This window comes from Solenopsis invicta, chromosome 15, assembly GCF_016802725.1.
Source record: "Solenopsis invicta isolate M01_SB chromosome 15, UNIL_Sinv_3.0, whole genome shotgun sequence".
Taxonomy (NCBI): domain Eukaryota; kingdom Metazoa; phylum Arthropoda; class Insecta; order Hymenoptera; family Formicidae; genus Solenopsis; species Solenopsis invicta.
Window position 1 is genome coordinate 8,600,013 of NC_052678.1, and position 18,476 is coordinate 8,618,488.

Below are 18,476 nucleotides of genomic sequence, written 5' to 3' on the forward strand. Positions count from 1 at the left end.
ATGTTGATAGCACGTGTTGACGTATCAAGTACGCGAGCACGTGACTCTGACCGTGGGGGATGCATACGCATCCCTTCGGAGATCGAAAACTGACAAGTCTGATTTAAAAAGCTTTTCGTAATATGTAAAGTCTCTCTCTCTGTTTTATAAACGGATTTATAGATCTAAATATTTTTGTAATGCAAAGGAATGTATTTTTTGTATAGAATATAAAGATATATATTTTTATAACTGTAGAAAATTCCTTTTATATTATTTGTGGAAAGTTAGCTTCTATTATAAAAATTTAAAACATTTGATTAGCTGCGACAGAGCATACAGAGACAAATGTATTTGTTATCGGTAAAATATGCAACGCGAAACAAGATAACGATGTAAGACAGTTATGCAAATAGGTATTGGGACAAGTAAAGCATATATCGCACGTGTAGTGGGATGACGACATACATATTTATTGCGTATTAAATGTTCATACAAAGATATAACAATGACTCTCGCGTATTCGCGGCGCTACAGGTGCTAACATTATTATTGCAGATTAATATTGTTGTTCCGGAGGAAACGAATTATTGCGCATATGGAGATTGATTGAGGGGACGATTTGTCGGGTGGGAGGTCGATATGTCGAGCCATTTTGGTGCTGCCGTTTCTTGCTTGTATGGAACGGATGCTGTGCGAGCCGTCGGGAATTCCTCGAAACGATTTTTGGAAACCGAAAGCGAGTCTCGCGAACGTCGCTCGTTGATTTTCTTCTTCGTTGGAGCTTCGATATTCGTTCTGCTTCAAGAGATCGCGATGCTTATCGAATTATTGCGCGTTACACGACAATATGCGTGAAAGCACTACTAGAAAAAAAAAGAAGAATCCTAAAAGAGATCTAGAAATCTCACAACACCCCTGGTTGAGTATATTGATCATTGACCATAGGTACCCGTCGATTTTATCACACTAACATTGGTCCCTATAATCATTGAAGATATACCCAGCGCGATTGTGCCCGTTGTTGAAAATTGTCGCGTTTTGGACCCTTCTCGTTGTCTCTATGTACCGCTATTGATTAAAAACGCAAAAGCCAAATGAACGTTAGAACATCTCGATGGACTGTGGACATCAAGATTACTTCCGGAAAATGTTTTTCAACCAGGGACGTATCCGCGACGTTGACAGCGGCAATTCACGGGATCAAATGCGAATGATCGGGGGATGGATTCGAGATAAGCAGAAGCGAAGACGGATCTCTTTTGCGGAAACCTCGCGTTCGATCGCTTTCTCAGAAGAGACGAAAGTCTTTATAATAGTCGGAGACCTCAGGAGGATCTCGGTTCGATAAATTTGTGCGTTTTGCTTTTGATCGTTCGTGGATTTCTAACACAATAATTGTCGTGAACACCCTGTATAAAAGTATTCCCCGTTGCTCCCGGTCGTCTTGTCTCTCCTGCTCGCTACTGAAAACACAATGCAGATATTTGTTTTGCTCTTTTACTACTTTGGCGTATCCGCGTTGATATCGATCGACATCAATTCTGTTCGCGTGAAACTTGGCGACGCGCCGTATCTACGCACGCAAACCACGCACACACGACACACCCGCTTCTTCGTCCAATCCGCCTCTACCTCGAGCGAGTTCATTCCGGCTGAAACATTCCGATGGGGATGAACCATGGGAATGTGCCACGGTTTGACCCCGCTTTCAGTCCACGAGCGCATACTCGCTGGCCGCAGGTACCGAAAGTTATCGTACCGATGGCTCCTGCCGTCATTGAGGATGCACTCGGCGATTGTCGATTGATGGAACATTAGTCCCTTTGGTTATCTAGCACGAGCCGTTGGGTAGAATAAGTGATATAACTCGGTAACAGTGAATCACAAATTTTAAGGAACATAACATCTAACTCTATCTTTATGTTTTTTTTGTATTTTAATATCTCTATAACCATCTTATACTTTTTTTTAATATCCAATTATGCTCCGAAATTTTGGATTAAAAGAAGAAAATCGAAGAAACGTCGAAAAGATTGACAAATGCTTCAATTTGTCATGCCCGTTGGCTCATACGTCGCGAATGACTATGGGATTATTCCCTCAATAATTATGGCAGCAAGGGCACTTTCGCGCAATTTTCCAACCAGAGCAATTATCTCACATGCATACACTCTCTTTCTCTCTCTCTCTCTCTCTCTCTCTCTCTCTCTCTCTCTCTCTCTCTCTCTCGCTCTGAACCACATTCGTCCGCGATACGCGTTTACCGCGAATCGAGCGGGCGTCAGATCGCGATTAATCATTATTACTATTACTATTACGATTGCAATCCGTAATTAGCGAACGGGGAGCGCATGATTGCATATTCAACATGTCGTAATCGGAAAGGCTTTTCGCGTTCCGTTCCCCAACCATTAACGGATTTATTTTCATCACGAAATAGTTCTACTAACGCTGTTGATACGAATCAGAGATAGTTTCTACATCCGAATAACTCGAGCTTGTTCGTGAAGTAAAGTCCAAAATGAAAGTTCGTGAAAAGCTTTTCATCTTGAATCACTCGCATCACGAATTTTAATTCAGGAAAGATCGACAACTTGATCATTAAACTCGTTGAAATTGAAAATCGCTAATTTTGGAAATAAAGAAATATTTAAAAAGTTACCTTCCGAATTACAAACTAAATAGTTAATTAAACGTAATGTCGTCTCTTACAACGGTATAAAAAAAATAAAAAATTGAATGTCTCGTTCTCCAGATCCACTGTGGACAGACAGATAATCGGTGATATAATCATCGTATTACATACGTATGTTCTATGAATTAAGCTGCCTTTGCGTGTTGCAGATTGCGCGAGGGTGCAACAGCAAAAAGCCTGGCCGGAACTTGTACGTTTACCGTTTATCCTTGCGAGCGAACTAGCGGCTGCGACTACGCGCGTTTGTTCAGACCTTCGTGCCGCTCGTTCGCTGTAGACTTAAATTTTCGTCTGTGTGCCGCTTGTGTACAATCGAACTCGTGCGATTGATTCAGTTTGAGGAACGATCCGACGAGATCGGGCTCTGCGTCGGAATATATCGCTTTCCGGAGTGACAATGTGAGTTTCATCAACGTCTGCGGGTAATTCGATCGCATACGCAAGCACGAACGTCGGTTTTTTGCGACAAGTTGTGGCCATAGCTTTCACGAGGAAGAAAGGCAAATTCGATCTTTCGAAGATAGACGGGTGAAATAAAACCAGTAAATTACACCAATGACACTTGACAATAAAAGAAACCAAAGCATCGAAATAATCGAATACAACGCACCAACGAAACACACTCTAGTCCGGGGATAGAAATAAAAACACAATTGTAAACGTTCCGTTACCTGATCATTTTATTGTTCTTAACAGACGTCGATGAAATTCGCACAGGACTAATTTGCGTTCTCTTACTTAGATTCAGTCTTCACAGACCACTGCGTTTGCCGTATTAATTCGTGTGACTACATTAATACAAAATATATTTTATTATAATTTATGTAGTTAATTAATAATAATAATATTTATAGCTTCTTTTACGCTGGTGGCCACGAACAACCCGGCGTCTGTCTCGTTTTCCGTTCGGTTTTTTTTTCGAATTAGAAGGTGACAGAGGAGGAAGTGGGAAACCGCGGGATCGACCTGAAGAATCAAGATTGATTAACCGCTATCAAAGTTGATTTTCAAACAGTCGACGGACCACGGGTAGACGGAGTAATAGGGACAGGGAAACCCGGGGAGAGTCGCGGGATTTGGCCTAAATAGACATATTTACACGAAAGGCCGAAAGGACAATTTCTCTTTTTCTTTTTCGCGCGATAAGCGTATTCCAAGAGGTAATTTCGTTGATTTCGACTTTAACTTGAATTTCGTGTGAAGTGGAGAAACTTTACACAAACGGATCGGGGATGAACGCCGCGTTTGCGGACCACCCTTCCTACAGAAGATTGTTTTTTCATACCCATTCACGAAGAATTTGTTATCCTAATATTTAGTTCTATAAAGCGCTACTATTCTAAAATTTAATGCAATTTGTGTCCGTGTTTTGTGTATGTGTGTGTTTGTATATATATGTTTTGTGTTATTTGTTGTACGTGTCATATATTTGTATAAGATCTGCACTTCTTCGAATTAAAAAAATTACCACTTCAAGACATGACGCGTAGGCGCTACGTTCGACACATTAAATAAATATATAATCAATGAAAAAAATATATCATTAAAAAGAGTAGGTACAAATATAGGGGGGCAGGGGATTTGGTATTGTTCTTTCGACGAATCATAATACAATGCGTAAATAAATTTTCTCTCGCGTCCGTACCCTGCACGCTCCACCAACATTTCGCCAATCCGCCTTCCTCTTATATGACTTCCGCATTATTACTCGAAAAACATTACACGTTAAAAACTTCCATATTATAAATCTAGAATGCACGACAACGTTCGCACCCGGTGATGCTACACCCACGAACTTCACACTATCGATTTCTTCCGATCGATAGTATATAATATATATCCCGAATATAAAATTAAATTGTATAATTTAGAACATGCATATACATATTATGTATATATATCTGTTTTGTATTTAAATATACCTCTTTCTTTTTGTTTTACCACATGACCAACTTCTTTCTCGTAACTTCTCCCTTGTTCGCTTCTTTTTCGCACATATACATACATTTCTTTTCCTCAAACCTCTCTCACACATTCTCTTTCGTGCTCTTACTTCAATGTTACGCGTTCCTAGCACAGTTTTACAATAATTATAATTGAACCACATCTCCGAATTTATATTAACCAACAAATGCCTCACGTAACTGAAACATCTGTAAAATATGAGATCATGTCTGCCAAGGGACACGCTTTCACATTTTTTGGCGCGCGTTACAATACCACGAGAATCCGCGAGCGTGTTCCTCGGCCCCCGACGTAGGCGCGCGTCGAGGATCCTTACACTAATTGTATTGTATTGTATTGTATCTCTTAGATTCATTAATGTAATGGGCTCTTTGTTCCGCGGCGAAAAATTCGAGTTTCCGAGCCGTGATAAAAATTTTGTAAAGACGCGAGACACCCTCGACACCTCTACGAGAAACCATTTTCGTTGCTTCTGTCCCGACGACAAAGCTGTCTCGCTTAATTTTGAACATCTTGGACTCGAGAATAATCGTGAACCTCGATATTATCGTTTCCAAGTGACACAGTCTTACAGCTAATGAACGGAACACGCGGACGCTTCATGCACTCTTTCCTCTCCCTCGATTTGGTCGATTCTCTCACGTGATTTGAACCCGTTGTCGTTGTCGTCGTCGTCAGGCGACAAAGTTGTGTTTGTGGTAGCTAATCGCGCGGTTGACTCTGTCGCGCATTCTCTTCGGAGAAACGACTAAACAGAAGAGACGTTTGGTACGCGCGACGCACGTCGGAAAGGAAAACGAAGAAGTAAAAAGGGAGGAGGGGGACCACGCGACAATTTCTTTCTTTCTTTTTCATATATATATATATATATTATATATATATACACACACACACACACATTCACTTATAGGCACGCACACACCCAAGCAGAAAAACCAATTTTGTATTCGTCTTGTATTGCTGGCTCATCACTACGATACAGTTGTTATAACTATATCGTACTACATTTCTATTTTTTCCATTCATTATCACTCTCTTCTTTTCTCTTTCTCTCTGTTTCTCTTTCACAGGCATACGATGGTACAACACGCATCACCATGCATACACGCGCGCACAATTGCGCTTTTCCTTTCTTCTCACGGAATAACTTTGCGAGCGGCGGTATCGCCGCGCGCGGTTAGTAATCTAGTCGTACGCGCCATGCTTGCACGAACTTGAACATGTAGAAAATGGAAAGAAGAGGAAAAAAAATAAAAAAAAGAGAAACAAATACGCGATGCCTCTTTGATCGTCTAGACGCGTTTGTTTGATCGTTGAGACTCTTAGGTAAGAGAGAGAAATAAAGGGGATGGAGGTAGGAAGGGGGGGGGGGGAGAGGAGATGATATTCGGGAAGGTCTAGACGACAAGGTGAATCCTTAAACGACGACTAACACAGTACCATTAAAAACATCGAAGAATTTCGTTTCCGCGCGAGGATCGCTGTCGGCGGACGTCGGCGCCGCGCTACTCTCGACATTATTCGCGTGAACGGCACAACGGAACGAACGTTGAAAAATCGAAACGAACGAAGAATTTCTTGTACGACAGCGATTCTGCGGCGATTCTTCTCTACGACGATCTCATATTCTTTGTCGTCGTTATTACGTGCCTCGTGCCCAAAAATTGGTCGCTCTGTTGCACGGGTCAGCCGACCCAGTGACGTCACACACAGATACTGTGTTATAAGAACGAGTCGCGATCCGAGAATGATCCAACGATAGATGATATTCAAGCCGTGCCGCTTCTCTTCTTTTCACTCTCATCGTTCTACTTCTTTCTCTCTCACTAACGAAACAGCCGTACACCTTCGCATTCGCTTGAACATCATCTCGCTGTCGTTACTGATCGCGCTACAAATCCCACTTGTTGTAACTGCAGAAACACAGGTTCCAGCAACCCGATCGTGTCGCGCGAACGTCGCCGCGGTTGTCGTTGCCACCACCGTTGTTCCCCAGACGATTGTTGTTGCTGTTGCTACGGTGCACCATCACGAGGTTGTCGGTGATGATGGCGGGGTCGAAGAGCCCGTTGGTGGTGGCACAAACGGTAAGCAGGCGATCGCCGTTGACAACACCAGCGGGTCGCCGACTGTCCTATACTCAAATGCTGCTCAGATTACCACTTGGCTCGATAGCCTTGTCGATGCTGTTAATCCGCTGGCTACTGCTCTCGGGCGGCGACGGCGACGCCCCACCGTCTTCCGGCTTGTACGTCGGTGGTTTTACTCCGTTTTGTACGTAGTGAGTTAGCCGGGTAGGCAACGAGCCTGAGTTCAGCTGATAGAACTCGACCAGCTGCAATAGATCGTAGAACCTGGTCGTCCCTTTGTCGAGGCTATACAGCACGCAGTTGCGACGCTCATCGAGGATCTGGAAAAAAAAACAATTTGGATGTGAAATTTAATGTTACAATATATAAATAAAATATATGTAATAGCGCGAGTGCACGCGCGTGTAATGTTCGAATAAATACTCGAAGCGTATCATGAAGTCGTTCGAAAGACCTTTGATCGAATAAAATTACAGTATGAAAAAATTCGCACGTTTTTACGACGATGAGAATAAAGAATGGCTGGAAGATTAAAAACAACTAGAGAAAAATCTATTATCGAATCTCTATAAAATGCTGCAACCGTTGGGAATTGATTTATCGCGTTAGATAACATTGATATGACTGATATTGAAATAAAAACAAAACTTTCAATATCGATTTATCCGATGGAATTAATTCAGCTTGTAAAAGATTAAAATTTTTTTTTCTTTTTAAGAAGTTTGTGTTAGAGCAATTCGTCCGCGGCGGCTTCGGCTGTAAAGTAAACGAGCGGAGAAAGTTTTTCGCGTTTAATCGCCGCGAAACTAATTCGACCGCAAAAAAGATCTTCGACTTGTCGCTAATTATCGATCAGACGCGGATACTTACGGGCTGGATTTGCGCGTGAAAGACCTTGTCGTTGTACTTATAGGTCAGCACGAAGGCCCCGGGATTGCTCTTGCTCTCTCTAACCAGGAACACGCTGAAAATACACAAAAAAAGAATATTTGAGAAGAGTTCGAAAGGCGACGAACATATAATTATCGTCGCGTTCAAACTTGAGTCAACTTTTGATTTGCTTGTTAAATTTATTTCTCAATCAGATTGAAATTAATTAGGAACTTGTAACAACAATTCGAGGCAATCCAAATACATAATCGGCATTGATTATACGATACCGACGATATATTCGTGGAAGAATTTGCATTACTTGACGGACACGTGCTATCTCTCACCGTAACTTTCAAGTTTTCTAGGAACATTCAAGTGATACATATATCAGGGAGCGGGTAAGAGAAAGGGTTAAGAGCTGCCGAGACGATATCTGAATACAGGACTAGTTGGGAGATTTAGGAGAGATAGGCTGCGCTTTTTGCAGCATGCAGAGAGACCAGCACGCTGCACCGGGTGCTAGATGTTTGATACCGGGGAAGACGGCTCGTCCAGGCGTATCATAGTATAAATTAGTATGGTCGTAAAAGGCAGCGGGACGAGTGGAGTGGTTAAAAAAAAAAAAAAAAAAAAAAACAGCGGAGACGAGGGGCGAAGATGGAGGTCAGAGGGATGCAACGACAAAGACAAGACCAACCGGTCGGTCACGAGGCAGATCGTTTGCAGCGAGGAAGAGGGAGACGGAGAGAGGCTCGCGTCGTAAAACGATCACAACGCGGCCACGCGATCGTAAAACTCCGAGTGGAAGAAGCGGTTTTCGCTTCCTTCCTGGCACTCTCTCATTGAGAAATCCCGTTGCCGCTGTCGCGCCGAAGAGACTTGCGGTCCCTTTCGCGATAAAGCATCATCAAACAGATGCCCATTGCTCTTCGATAAATATTTGATACTGCACGACGCGGTCGTTAACAAATATTATATAGCACTACGGTGATACGTTCACAGGAAATTCATTGTCACGCACGCGATTTTGCACGAAGCGATTCGCTATTTCATAAATCTGAAAAAAAGTCTCTTCTTTTTATTGCTTACACGGAAAGAACGGTTTTGCTAAAGCCTCTAAAAATTTAGTTGGATATACAGATCTGAGAATAATTTTGTTTTCAAGCTTGAGCGTCTTACATAATTATTTTGATGGTCTAACAAAATTATTTTCAGATCTGTATCGAGCTAAATTTCTAAATGCTTTAGCAAAAAACCGTTCTCTCCGTGTACATGCTATTTAGATAATTAATCCGTAACAATCCTGAAATCCCCGCACAGAATAAAAAAAATCCGTACTTTATTGCTTTTATTCTGCGACGCTATCGCTTTCCTCGGCAGAAATTTAAATCTCAATCAAATTTACGTCAATTAGCACTTCCTCGAAATGTGTCATATTTGCTGTCTATTGTAAGGATGAATTCTTGAAATAAAAAAAAAGAAAAAAGAAAAGAAAAGAAACCTATTGATAATTGCGATACGCAAGGTCGCATTCGCGCGACCTATTTTTTAGTATCACGGCCGGATTATTCATGTGTAGCGACGATAACGTTTGCTAATGTCCGGTATCGTCTCTCATCAACCCCGATGCTCGTCCAATGGAATATTCATGCGAGTGAATATTCCACGTCCGCCAGGCAGGCAGATAACACATCGGCGGTGGTGACTCGTAGCCCTGGCTACGGAACGGTAATGTCCAAGAACTATCCCGAGTTAGAGGATAACGACGTTACAGCTTCCATATAGTACAAAGGAGCCCGACGTCCGTCCGTTAGGATATTTCCTCTCTATCTCACGAGTTGCCCGAGCTAACTCGCAAAATTGAGAGAGAGACAAATGGCGATTAGTAGACAATGCCCAGGGCGGAATCGATTAGAAGGTTTTACGCATCCAACGACGACGGCGATGGCGACGGCGACGACGATCGTGACACGAGACAACGGGAACTCGCGAGTGCCAAGTAGGAAGACACAAGGCGGGAGATTCTCGCTGCTTCTCCCCCTCCCTCTTTTCGTCATTGTCGAGATGAAGAGAGAAAGGACGAGGAAGAGAATAACGGCGAGAGAAGGCGGCGAGGCGGGTGTACGATCGAGATTATGCAAATTTATGCAAGGGCCCCCTGAACGAACGTAAAACCCGGAGACAACTACGTGATCCCCGAGCACTCAATTACCCGGGGCTAAGCGCGACGAGATAGATGGAGAGAGTCGTTAATTAACCATTTATCCGCGATTCCCGGCGCTGGTACGGCGAATAAAAGATGAGATCGAGGAGCAAGGAAAAGATAAGAGAGGAGAGGACGAGCGACAAACCGGAATATCGGCAAAACGCTGCCGCGCGCTCGCTCGGGTCGTGACCGCCCGTGAGAGGATAGAGATGATCGACGCGTCGGAGACGTGGGCTCGATCGCTCGACAGAATGTTTATTCGTAGGGAAACGACTGGAGAGACACGCGCGACAGAAACGCGATACGCGGCCCGTTGGAATCGTAGCGCGCGTCAATGCAGTCATTTATTTCAATTCATAGCGTTTGTCCCTTTCTCTTCTCTATTGCGAGCGATATGGAAACGTTAATAATTATAGGCCTTGCGTCCCTATACTCTTACAATATTATTACACCTGGAAACTATGCTATCTTCATTATCTGGTAAGGAGGACATTCCGTATCTATCCCGTCCTGTCAAATATGTAACGCACACCGGGGAGCAATGCCCCGTCTCAGGAGTGCCTACGCGAATATAATGAAATCTGATTTAAGATATTAATAATTTCCTAACGTTTCAAGGGCGTGTCTACATATGCAACACTCGCTAAGATTATCGGGTCAATATGGGTTAAATGCGAGGGTCAATACGGTGACAGATTCGACTCAGGACAAAGCGGCAGTGAGAGGCAAAAAAATAATACAAAAAAAATAATGACGAGACAAGAGAAGAGGAGAGACAAGAAATAAAGATTTATTATGCTCTGTGCGTGACTTTAGCTAAAACCTAATAAAAAAAACTGTATAGAAAAAAATTTTTAATATATTCTCTTATATTTTTTTTTAGAGAATAAAAAAATGTGTACAATTTTTATTTTTAGAATGCGCTGGTGAAACATGATCCCGCGTGAAAAATGGAGTCGACGATTGAGCATTGCTATTAAAATTTAAATACGCGCGCAACCATGGGCGAATTAGCGAATAATAAGATACTAAAATAACAAAAAAAGAAGTCGAAGTGGACGAGAGAAGCAAAGTGTGCCCGATAGGAATTCATCGTGATTTACGGTCGCTCGTAATAATCGCGAGGATTACGCAAGCGCCAGCCAGGCGTGTCGCTCGCGCCAGCAGCTTCGAGGTCGTAACTCTCAACCGGTTTGAGGCGGACCCTCTCCCGCCCGGATGATGACAGTGATCGTCGTTACTATCGACGCGATCGGGATTTTTTGGACAGCGTTATTATAATGATGCCGCTATTACAATCAGCGCGTTATCAATCGCGGACGCGCGCGCGAGCGAAAAACGACAGAACTTCGAAAGTATGTGCTTTAAGAGACTTTCGATTAAAGGCTACGTTCCGTTTCACGCATAATGCGCATGGCACATCATTTTATCCTTGTAATTCCCTAAATGTTAAACAAGGACGAAATGATACATCATGCGCATCATGCGTGAAACGGAACGTAGCCAAAAATTTAAGTTTTATTCTTCGTAAGATAACTAGCACGGAATGAAGCTCGCTTATAATTTATATACCAATTTAAAATAGACTCCATGCATAGCAAAAGTCCGATTGGACTCCGCTCTTTTAAAATTTTTACTTGGAAAAAAAAATAATTTTACATACTACTCGCACACACGTGATACGAGCAGAATTTTTTTTCAGACTCGTGCATAATTTTGAATTGTATCTTTTATTCCACGGAGTAAAACGAAGTATAAAACTTTTTAGTTTGCTTCGAAATTTAAATTCGCGCTTTTCGCAAAATTGACTTGAGAAGTTGATTAATCAACAAGATTGAACTTACCCGTCGACGCTGCCGTGATCCCTTATAATAGCTGCTGCGACATCCCTCTTGAGGCCGCCGTGGAACCAAGGCTGAGTAACATGTATACCGGCATCGAGGCCGTGCAGCCTCATCATGGCGCACCCCGGTGGTGTTCGTGAAAACGGTCGCCATCTCCGCCGCCAGAGAATGCCTTCGTTTTCGGCTATGTCCTTGGCTTCCTTGGGGTCCTCGACTATCCTGCCCACGCTACCGGTAAAATCCATCGCCACGCGTGATCGTACCGATTCCTGCAAGAAAAAAAAGAATTCGTTCATTCGTAAACGTTTATTTAGCACTGGCACCTGTTAAAATTAAAACTTGAGCTAAGATTTCACTTAAGAGGGATAAAAAAGTTTGTAACGGTGGAAACTCGGTGAAAAGCAGGATCTTTGGCACAGAAAGCAGACGCGTAATTCTCGTTATTATAAGCATAGGAATAAATTGAAATTTTTTTGTGGACTGTTTATACTACAGTATATTAGCAATAATCTTATCTGTGATAATCGTGACATAAGAGACAGACATTGCGCGTCTGCTTTCTGTGCCAAATATCCGGATTCAAATCCACTCAGAACAATACCAGATTTTTAATTGATCACCACCTCTTGGAAGGCAATGGCAAAGCACCAAGAGCCTTTGCCAAGACAGTCACCATGGAATATGTATAAGCATACATCAAATGGAGATGTTGATCTTCAGTCATAAAGAATCGAGAGAGAAATTAACAATAAGAAACTATTTTTAAAGTTATAAAATATTAACATATGAAGCTACTGCAGCTTGATTCATCGCACAGTGTAAATCGTGGTTTGTAGAAATTGCAAGTGATTTAGCTGACGTGTAACCGAATCAAACGGCATTGTATTTTTTAGAGGTTTTCCACTACAAAATAAACTAGAATTTTAAAATCCAGTAAAAATTAATAAAACGGTGGTAAAAAATAAAAAAAATAAAAGAAGTGTTTGTTGTTATAAAATGTAAATAAATAACGGTATAAAGTTGATTAGTTATTCCACAGAATGTCATGTTGTTTAATTAAAAAAGAAAAAACAAACATCTCGAAATTTCTATTCGTTCTCGAATTATATCTTTACACAAATCATAGCTTTACACTGCGCAATGGGTTACTGCAGCAGCTTCATGTTAATATTTTGTAACTTTGAAAATAGTTTCTTGTTAACACGTGGTCTAAGTAGCTCACAAAAGGATTTCGTGTTTAATTCATTTCTACTAACATTAACGAATCAAAGTTTACCAAGTTTTTTGCTGTTAATTCTAAAAATTATTATACGTATCATCATCCAGATATGTATAAAAAAAAAAAAAAAAATAAAATTGAAATATTGCTGCAATTTTTTTTATATAGAGGAGTTTATCATCGCGTGGATACATGGGTATGATTCCGGTGAACGATGCACTGAAGTTTCAACGTGCTCAATGATCCTGGGATAAATACGTCCATCTATATCCCGGGTATGAACGTGAGTTTGAGCGTTTCGACGTTCATCTCTTGGCAAACGGAAGCCCGTCCTTTTCGAGCGAGCACGATGAAGGGGGCGAGCCGTTCCGGGCTGCCGCCGAACGCTTTTATTTGGGATTAGAAGCGCGGGTGGTTTCCAGTCCGGTAAATAACTCGTCCTGCAGGCGAGAGAAAGAGGACGGAGAGCGAATTCTCTTCCTGTTTCCATCCCCCCCCCCTCCCTCACGGGTGATCCACGGCGAATAAACCGCGCCCGGCGAATCTCCCGTAAAATTATGGCCCGAATACGATACAGCCGGTAACAATCGCAGACGATAACTCATCGCCGCCTCCCCGGCAATAATTTTCTCCGCGGACTCCTCTTTCCGCGAAGCCGCGATTCCACAATCGACGATAAAGAACACCGATGCCGAAACGAGGCTCGATATCGCGCGAGACGATCGCAGTAGTATCGAGATAGCTTGGAACACCTTTACAATAATGGAGTGCGATTGAGATCCCATAGATGAAGATACCACAATTTCTAGCATTCAGCTCTACTACATCTCGGAATCATACTTATCAAATCCTTATTTCGATTATGAAATTGCGGCTGCTCAAACACCTGTGACTCGTGTAATTTCACAGTACCGATCAAAGCGATAAGTACTCGGACATCTATATCACAGGAATGCGAAATTTCAGACGTAAATTATATCCGGATATCTGAACACTACGGTATATTGGAAGCCCGGTGTGGACGTACTCCGAAGGATAATTTGCGTCGTCGCATAAGCAACCCCGCTAACCCCCTTGGCTCTTCAGGTCCTTGATAACGAGCAAAAAGCCGGAGCGCACGTAGTGGATTAGTCGGTCGTTAAAATAAATAGACGCTCGCGGCGCGAGTACGTACGAGGGAGAGAATTACGGGAGGGAGGGAGAGAGAAAGAGATAGATATGAGAGGTGGAGGGGTTTGGCGTTCCTCATCAGCCGGAGAATTACCGTAGAGCGAGAACTCGAGGGTGCTTTCAGGAGTCCCCGGAAACCGGGAAAGCCTGTGTGCGGCCCCGAGCATACGCCCGTAACGTGGCCGGCCGCGATCGATGTTCAACCGGCTCTCTCCAGTTCGGCTTGCTCCTTCTCTAAACCGCTCTCTGGAGAACGAGAGAGAGAGAGAGAAAAGTATCTTTGCGATAGGCTTTCGTCCTGGTGTGGCCTTGACATCGGAGTGAACCGCGATATGCCTCGGCAATTTAGAAACTGTCTTCCAAGCACACAAAAGAAGAACCATTGTCTTTCTCACGAGATATCTTTCTCATTATTTTTTATCATTTAATAGTGATATAATTCTACATTATATACGCAATATAATACATACGCAGTAGTTTCCTGGATATAACATCTAAAAATTTAGATTTAATTTAGATTAATTTAAATTTACTACACGTAATTTATTATATTTTCTTTTTACTACTTTTTATCCTAGTTCCGTGAGAATAAATTCATTCTAGGGTGCCCATCACTACTTCATTTGTTCCCTCTCGCTCGCGTTATTGACGTTAAAGAGTAATAAAGGAGGTGGAAGGTGTTGAGCACCGCAAGATACAACAGGAAGTTAATAACGACGTGTACTATCAGTAAGGCTTCCGCAGGTAAATTGATTTTTAAACGATGCACTGAGCAATATCAGGACAAACGTTTAGCGGCGTTAAATCTCTCTGGTGGCGCAGCCCAGACCAATCCAAGTCCGACCACGTGTATATAATATTTTAAGGGATGTCCGCCAAGCGAAGTTAACGTGGCGAGCTTCCCGGGTTCCGGGTGAGTTTACTACTTCCGGCCTAACTTCGTCGGTTTAAACACATAGAGGCGAGTGAACGAGAGAGCGAGAGAGAGAGAGAGATAGATAAAGCTTTCCCTGGCTTGGCCAGACTTCCTCGTCGTGTTTTATCGTTATTACAAGCTCCTTCGAAGTTTACGACTCTGTGCAGCGGATAACGCTCTCCGCTTTTCCTCCCTCTTATCCTCGTCAACCCCCTCGTCGTTCGATCAACCTTTACACGAAGCGCTAGCCGTCGGAAATGACGCGTCCTGGTTGCACGACCACGGCCCGCTCCGTGGCACATTTCCCATCGTAAAGGAATTTCGTTACGTCGCTTATGGAAAGTCGACGTCACCTCGGAAAGACATAAAAATTGTCGCTGCATCGACAAGCTGTATTATGAGCTCTTCGTACAACTAGACTTCGACGTTAAACATCTTGACAGTTAAATCTCGAGTTTGAATTCTCTGTTGGAGTGCATTTCAAAATAAGTGAGGAATAAAGATACGCTCGTACATCCTCTGTCTCCAAAGTTTCCTCGACTGTAGCATTCTCTATTTATAACAAATTGTAAAACACGTAATAATAATAATAGCAAGAAAGCAATGTGGCAGTTATGTCTTTTTCGAATAATTATACGTTAGAAAAAAAAATGTGAAACGTGCATTATGTACAGAGATTCGTTAATTTCACGTATTATAAACTAGAATTAATTTAATATTTATCGTGGTGATAACGATGTATGAAAAATTAATGCAATTGAGACAAGTTCTTCATAAAATCGTTTACATACTCTAGATTTCACGTCGATTCGTTTCACGGTGTATTTAAAAGCATTCTCGAGATATTCAAGATCACCACTTTCCCCTCGTAACGTAATTTCGCTGACTCGCAAGACCCCCGGCGTTTCGCGCGTGAATACTCTTAGCCGGAGTACCACTCCGTCGCATTACTTCGCTTTACGACATTTTAAATCGTCGCCAATATAACGTTGATATTACAAAATTGCGAGGCGATATTGCACGTCGCGATGACGACGTGCATGTGTATGCGCTCAAGATATCACATGTGTGTTGCATCAATGTGCGCGCGCGCGCGCGATTGGATTTCCCCCATCGCTCCCCGTCACTCCTCCACTCCTCGTCACCGTTTCGGGAGCATTTCGCGATTCCCTCGTTATCGTGGATGCCTAACGTTGTTTTACGACCGATAAAAGCATCCCTCCCTTGTCTGCTGGTAGCGTATCGTTTTACCCGGAGCTGCGTGGCAGCTAGCTGCCACATAGTGTTTACCGAGCGGGTATGAGGAGTCAGCCTTTGCAAATGAGATAAATTCTGTCCGGTTAATTATCCTCGCAATTTCGCAGTTCGTTACGCGCGTCTTATGTAAGCCAATAAATATAAAATGACATATGTATGAGGTCAGATATCACAATTAATTATTTTGTGCAATATAAAATTTAAAAATTGCACAATATAAAATTTTAAATATAGTCAAGAGAGAGAAACTCTGCAGAGGGTAATTGAATTTTACGTCAAAAATTTTCAATAGATATTTCATAAATTATTTTGTTCTGTTTTCAATCATCACTTCAGTTTTTTCTTTCAGGTTTAAATAAGATGCAATACCATTTATGTTGATAGCTTGTTATATATATATACATAATATAGGCTATACACACACATACATATATGTATATGTATGTAATGTTGCACATTTTAGAGGCTCTAACTTTCAGGCGATTATACAAATTACAATGCCAAAAAGCGAATCTGCGTCTTTTTCAACTTGCAACTTCGATCTTTACTGCGGGACTGCCTGGCAGTCGCCGATTAGAGACGCATCGACCGATCAATAGTCGTTCTTTCCGCGTGTTACTGGGTTACTATCTCGCCTCGTAGTCATGCGATAACGTAATGCGCCGAGAGCGCAGACGAGGCAAAGTGCTCATAAAACCGAGTTTTTAACGCACTATTTAATCACAGCGAGATTAAGCTCTACACATTGTGAAATGTTAAAATATTTTTTCAGTTCGACAACTGATTCTTCAAATTTAGGAGACCTGACAAATTTGAATTGCAATTATTTGTGTCGAGAGCATCCAACAGATTTTCAATAAAATTATATGTGTTATAATTATATTAATATCGCGTGTTAGACTTGCAGTAAAGACAAGGAGGAGTAAACGCTCGCTCTCTTTGTCGAAAACATTTTGCAAATACGCAGTGTCTCGCGAGCGTCTGCAGTTCGTACGGGTCTTGCATAGTAACGTGGAGGGTCAACCACGGTCGAAGATAAAGCCGTCAAAGAAGAAGGGGAAGAAGTGGGAGATTGCACCTGGAGGCTCGCGACTACTATCGCCCCGACTCGCGTGATATCGATCCCACCGGCGACCGGCCGTATCGCTATCGGCCACGTGGACACGCTGGTTGCACGACCGTAGAGATAAAAGGATTCTTTCGAAGCGCACGCGGAAACTATGTGTGCGGAAAACTTTCGCGTTGGTTTCCATTATATTTACTCGGAAAACACCGGCTGGCCGGACGATCGAGCGACCGGTCGGTCGGCCGGCCGGCATCACCGCGCGAGAGATACGCGGGGAAAGGGTTTATCGAGGCTATTTCCGGTAGTACACCGCGGGAGTTTATCGCTACGCCACCTCCTCTCCTCGTCCCATAGAGAGAGAGAGAGAGAGAGAGAGAGAGAGAGAGAGAGAGAGAGATGTAAGAGACGTTTGGACTAATATTTTACAGAAATAAAACAAAGCTGCGGCATGACGCTTTATTTATAAGCGTTCATTTATACAAGCTTAATCCGACAGTGTTGTTTTAAAAGCTTGCGTTTAAACTCTATGTGTCATTTTTAACTTGATACTTTATATGTTGGAAATTTCCTATTCATAACGTTCTCGACGGTCTATTGGAACGTCTCTCCTTTATAAATGCAAATGTCTATGTTAAAACTTGGTGGCAGGAAAATGATGTTTGAAGAACAATAAGACAGTATTCCGTACCGTGAAGATACTTAACAAAGCAATTATTTTAATTAAAATTTTAACTATGAATAAGACTTCAAATCCTATTACGGGAATACAGTCTCCTCGGAAATATTGATTTTTATAATATAATACAATCATATACAGAGATTCCTTGAGTCTTAAAAAATTATTTGTTAAATATGGAAAAAGCGTAAAAAGTAAGTTCTTTTTAAAAAATTTTTCTGTACTAATTAATTTATATACTTGATTTCACATTTATTTCTGAACGGAGGATGAGTGCATTCGCTTTTCTGAAAGAAAACCTTTCAGAAATTCTTGATATCAAAGGTCTTAGTCCGCCGATGAAATTTGCAGAATCCGTTCATGATAAAGGCTGCACAGCGGCGTGCAGTGGTCACGAGATCCGTGACTTAGGGTTGACAACCCCTGACAAGCCTGTTGCTAGGCGCCCATCAACTGTCCCTGCAGAGTCGGGTAACCGAGGAACGAACGGACGAACAAACGTGGGGCCTGCCTCGCT

The 18,476-nt window shown here is 42.3% G+C and overlaps 1 protein-coding gene across 7 annotated transcripts in view; it reads right to left on the bottom strand.

Moving 5' to 3' along the window:
* Positions 1–428: 428 nt before the first annotated feature.
* The window catches only part of LOC105197151 (growth factor receptor-bound protein 14), a 273,307-nt gene continuing 255,259 nt past the window's right edge, over positions 429–18,476 (bottom strand). For 6 of the 7 annotated variants that reach the window (XM_026135790.2, XM_039458098.1, XM_026135789.2 and 3 more), the window contains 3 exons: positions 11,656–11,924; positions 7,603–7,696; positions 429–7,052 (listed from right to left, as the gene is read on the bottom strand). In XM_026135790.2, coding sequence (XP_025991575.1) covers positions 6,783–7,052; positions 7,603–7,696; positions 11,656–11,924 — 633 coding nt within the window. In that variant the 3' untranslated portion in view covers positions 429–6,782. The remainder of the gene's footprint in view (positions 7,053–7,602; positions 7,697–11,655; positions 11,925–18,476) is intronic. The other variant, XM_026135794.2, reaches the window with a different exon arrangement.